The sequence below is a fragment of the Natator depressus genome, chromosome 4 (genome assembly GCF_965152275.1).
Source record: "Natator depressus isolate rNatDep1 chromosome 4, rNatDep2.hap1, whole genome shotgun sequence".
Lineage (NCBI taxonomy): Eukaryota > Metazoa > Chordata > Testudines > Cheloniidae > Natator > Natator depressus.
In genome coordinates, this window is record NC_134237.1 from 89,386,570 (window position 1) to 89,390,195 (window position 3,626).

The 3,626-nt window shown below is 49.0% G+C and overlaps 1 protein-coding gene across 1 annotated transcript; it reads right to left on the reverse strand.

The window, feature by feature from the left end:
• Nucleotides 1-844: 844 nt before the first annotated feature.
• GSX2 (GS homeobox 2) lies at nucleotides 845-2,465 on the reverse strand. Its single transcript, XM_074950088.1, has 2 exons — nucleotides 1,885-2,465; nucleotides 845-1,402 (listed from the first exon to the last, which is right to left on the reverse strand). Exons 1-2 carry the CDS (start codon nucleotides 2,324-2,326, stop codon nucleotides 1,062-1,064), a joined length of 783 nt encoding a protein of 260 aa, XP_074806189.1. The 5' UTR covers nucleotides 2,327-2,465; the 3' UTR covers nucleotides 845-1,061.
• Nucleotides 2,466-3,626: the final 1,161 nt, after the last annotated feature.

The following is a 3,626-nucleotide window of genomic DNA, read 5'->3' on the forward strand; positions in this document are numbered from 1 at the left end:
GAGAGTGTGTCTTTAACTTTGGCGAGCTATTTTCTTGCTGAAGAGGCTGGGATTTTGTAGCTCCACTTTCAGTAACACCAACCAACAGTAATCAGCTTCAAAAACGCCGCTATGCTGGATGATGTGAATAAAACAGACAAATACAAGCTGTCAGAAGCTCTAAGAACACTCATTGTTCAGGGCTATAAAGTAACCAGAAGCTAGTTAGAGTGCCAGGCTTAGAAAGTGCATTTGCACTCTCTCATGCTGAAATAGCTTTACTTGTTTAAAACCAAGAGCACGGTGTAGTAGGAAACATAGTTGTTCAGGTTAGTAGCGGATGGCATTTATTTGTATTGGTTTATATTTTTTCTGAAACATACTAATTCAATTAGTGTACAAAGGATTTTAAAAAACCACCATTTTTGCCCCAATAATTACACCACCATTGTTTGAACTCAGCTGGCACTTTAAAAAAATTAAAATTCTTGTCTGACCTCATTTAAATAAATATAAATATAAATCTTATATAAAACTATTCACATACAAACGAACCTCCGAACGATTGTAATTGTTTAAACTCTGTACAGAAGATTCTCATGCAGTTAGACCCTATTTTGTCCTTTTAATTCTCTAAAGTCTTCTCGACGTCAGAACTTTCAGCAAAGTCTTGAAATGGGATTTTCTTTAACTGTATTGAGTGGAGGGAGGGGAGGAAAACTGCCATGCCCATAGGAAATCCAGGACCACGTTCACTTTTTTTTTTTTTTTTAAAAAGAGCAGCATTGCTCCTTGTGTTATATAAATAATGTTTTCGTCGAACGCTCACCACTAAAGCCTGTACATTCAAAATATCTAACCTGGGAAGCGACTAAAATAAACCTTATGGACGGACAGAGCCACTAAGAACTATTGCCTTTGTGTGTTCCTTAGCATGGTCCTAGCTTGGGCAGGTGTATGCCCTTGCAGTCACACAGGCTTCCCCGTTTAGTTCAGGCTTGCAACCGTAGGGTGGAAGCAGCTAGTTCAGAGGACCGAAGGCGTCCCAGCTTGGAAAGGCAGTCGGCGGGTTTGTTAGAGCTTTATAAAGGGGAGATCTCTTTGTCCTCGTTCGCCGATGATGGGGATAAAGACTCTTCGTCTTCTGACCGCGGGTAATGCCCCGGGTTGCCAGCGCACTTGCAGCCCCCGTGAGTGTTTCGCTGGGTCCCCTTGCCTTCTTTCTTGTGTTTCACCCTTCGATTCTGGAACCAGATTTTCACCTGCTTCTCAGACAGGTTCAGGTAGGTAGCGATCTCGATTCTCCTCAGGCGGGACAGGTACATGTTGGAAGAAAATTCCCTCTCTAGCTCCAGAAGCTGCGTGCTGGTGAAAGCGGTCCGCATCCTCTTGCCGTTTGGGATGTGGCTAGTTTCGGATCCTCCTGGACGGGAGAGACAGAAGGGCTAAAAAGAAGTCAGACGAATCTGCCCCTATCGCCCTTTTCAAAACACGTATTTCCCCCTCCCCGGCTCATTTCGTGTATTACAGCGGCCGCCAGACGCCACGCCCGGGTGAGCGTCTCTTTCGGTGTGTGCGGACAGAGAGCCTCACATTACCTGCTCGCTAACGCCAGCCCTGGAAACCCGCCTCCGCTTTGTCTGCGACATCCCCGCTGCCCAACAAACACTAATGGAAGCAAACACACACCTGCTCTTTCCCCCTTGAGTTCATCCCCATCCCCCCCGCCCGGGAGTGAACGATCCCTCTCTAGTCTATCCCCACCTGCAGCGCGCTGCAGCTCCGCGCCCGGGCTTGGGCATCCGCCCTCCCCGCAAAATCCCCGCTCACCCCCTTGCCCGCCCGCTGCAGAGCGAAGTGCGCCCCAGCGGGGTGCAGTGACGCCCCCGGGCCGGCGACTCCTACCCATGCTGAGGCAGTGGAATCTCCTGGGGTCGCTCACGCTGTAGGGGGTGGCGGTGCAGACAGGTGCGTGATGGGCCGGGTGGCCCAGGGCGGCGGCGGCGGCGGCTGGTACCGGGCTCTGCTGGTGCTGGTGCTGGGCATGGCTCATCCTGGGGCAGTACTGGGCGTCTCCGCCGGGAGGGAACTGGCTCTTGAGCAGGGGGATGGCCCCGCTGCCGCCCCCCCGGGACGAGTGCAAGTGCGAAGTGACACACAGCGGGCAGACGCAGAAGGTGCCGCTCTTGCGGGACGGGCAGCCGGGGCCCGACACTGACATGACCAGGGGGGAAGGCATGCTGAGGGGGATGAGGAAATCCTGTCCGTGGGGGTGCTCAGGCAGGGAAGGAGCTGGCCTCGAGGAGTCTTTGATGATTAAAGAGTCGACATAGAAGGATCGGGACATTTCGAAGGGCTGCCGCGGGTCGGGGCTGGCTCTGCCGGGTCTGTCTCCTTTGCCAAGGCCGGGAAGTTGCCACTGAAGCACTTGGCTAGCGAGAAGGTGCTTATGTCTGAGAGCTGAACAAAAGGGTCCCTGGAGAGGGCTGGTCTTCAAGTCCCCCGCCTGGATCCCCTGCTCCGGGGTTTTATATCAACTATTTAACACGTGATTCCTGAAAGAGATGCAGATCTAAACCCCCTTGGCTTCTCCTCCAAACCCTCAGGATAGGCTGCCCGAGTTAGAACAAAACAAGGGGGGCGGAGGGGGAGACTTTCCAAAGTGTGTGTGTTTTGTTAATTTCACCATGACTTCAGTTCTCCTCCTCTCCAGATAAATTATAGGGAACGAGGGAGCAACGGAGGGGGCAGTTGCCCTGTTTGTGATTCAGCCACATCCCACGTTGCACTTTCTAACACATTACCCGGTAAATAAATGCACGTCTTTGAAGAGGTTAAAAATAAACCTCAAGAGATTCTCCAGTCCCATCGTTTAGACTAATAATACATCATTTCCTGAGTAGGACGAAACCAATGGCACGTGGTGAAATAAGCAGGATCCGGTTGATTTTATTTTAATTTACTACGTAGTTATAAGTTCTGGGTGATCGTCCCTCTCACTATGTCGAGTTACACCTACAAACAATCCCATCTGCTTTTCCAGTAATTTAGTAGCCCTTATATTTTCTGTGAATTACGTGACAGAGCTACCTTAGGCGTAAGGGGCTGTTTTTTATGAGTGAATCTTGTCAAATTGGCAATTAGTTCAACGGACGAAGCCTTAAAATATCTGGACACTTCTCAGCCAAGACGTTGTCAAAACGGAAGACTTTCAAGTTAACTTCGATGATCATTTCAAAGCTTCAGTTCAAAATCCTAATGAAAAGAGAAAATGTCAGAGAGGGATTCTTTGATCTCCACCAAGTTTGCCGAAGCAATCATTCAAAGTAAAATTGGATCAACAGCGAAATATGGTCGGTGACTCCTGAGCATTTCAGATTTCGTTAAAGAGCCAAGGTATTTGCAGCATACTACACGATTTTCCAAATACCTGTTCTATGGGAGTTTAAAAGGGGGCTGATCGTTAATAGAACTAATATTGCATTCTTGGTTAGCTGACCCGAAGCATCACTTAAATATGACCGTGTATCAAATTCTACTTGACTTTGGACTCAGCAGTTACAATTGCGTTTTACAGCAGAAAACTCTGGCCCCAAGAAGCCAGGCTAGCACAGAAATCTCTATCCTAATTGTGTTGAAAGGATATC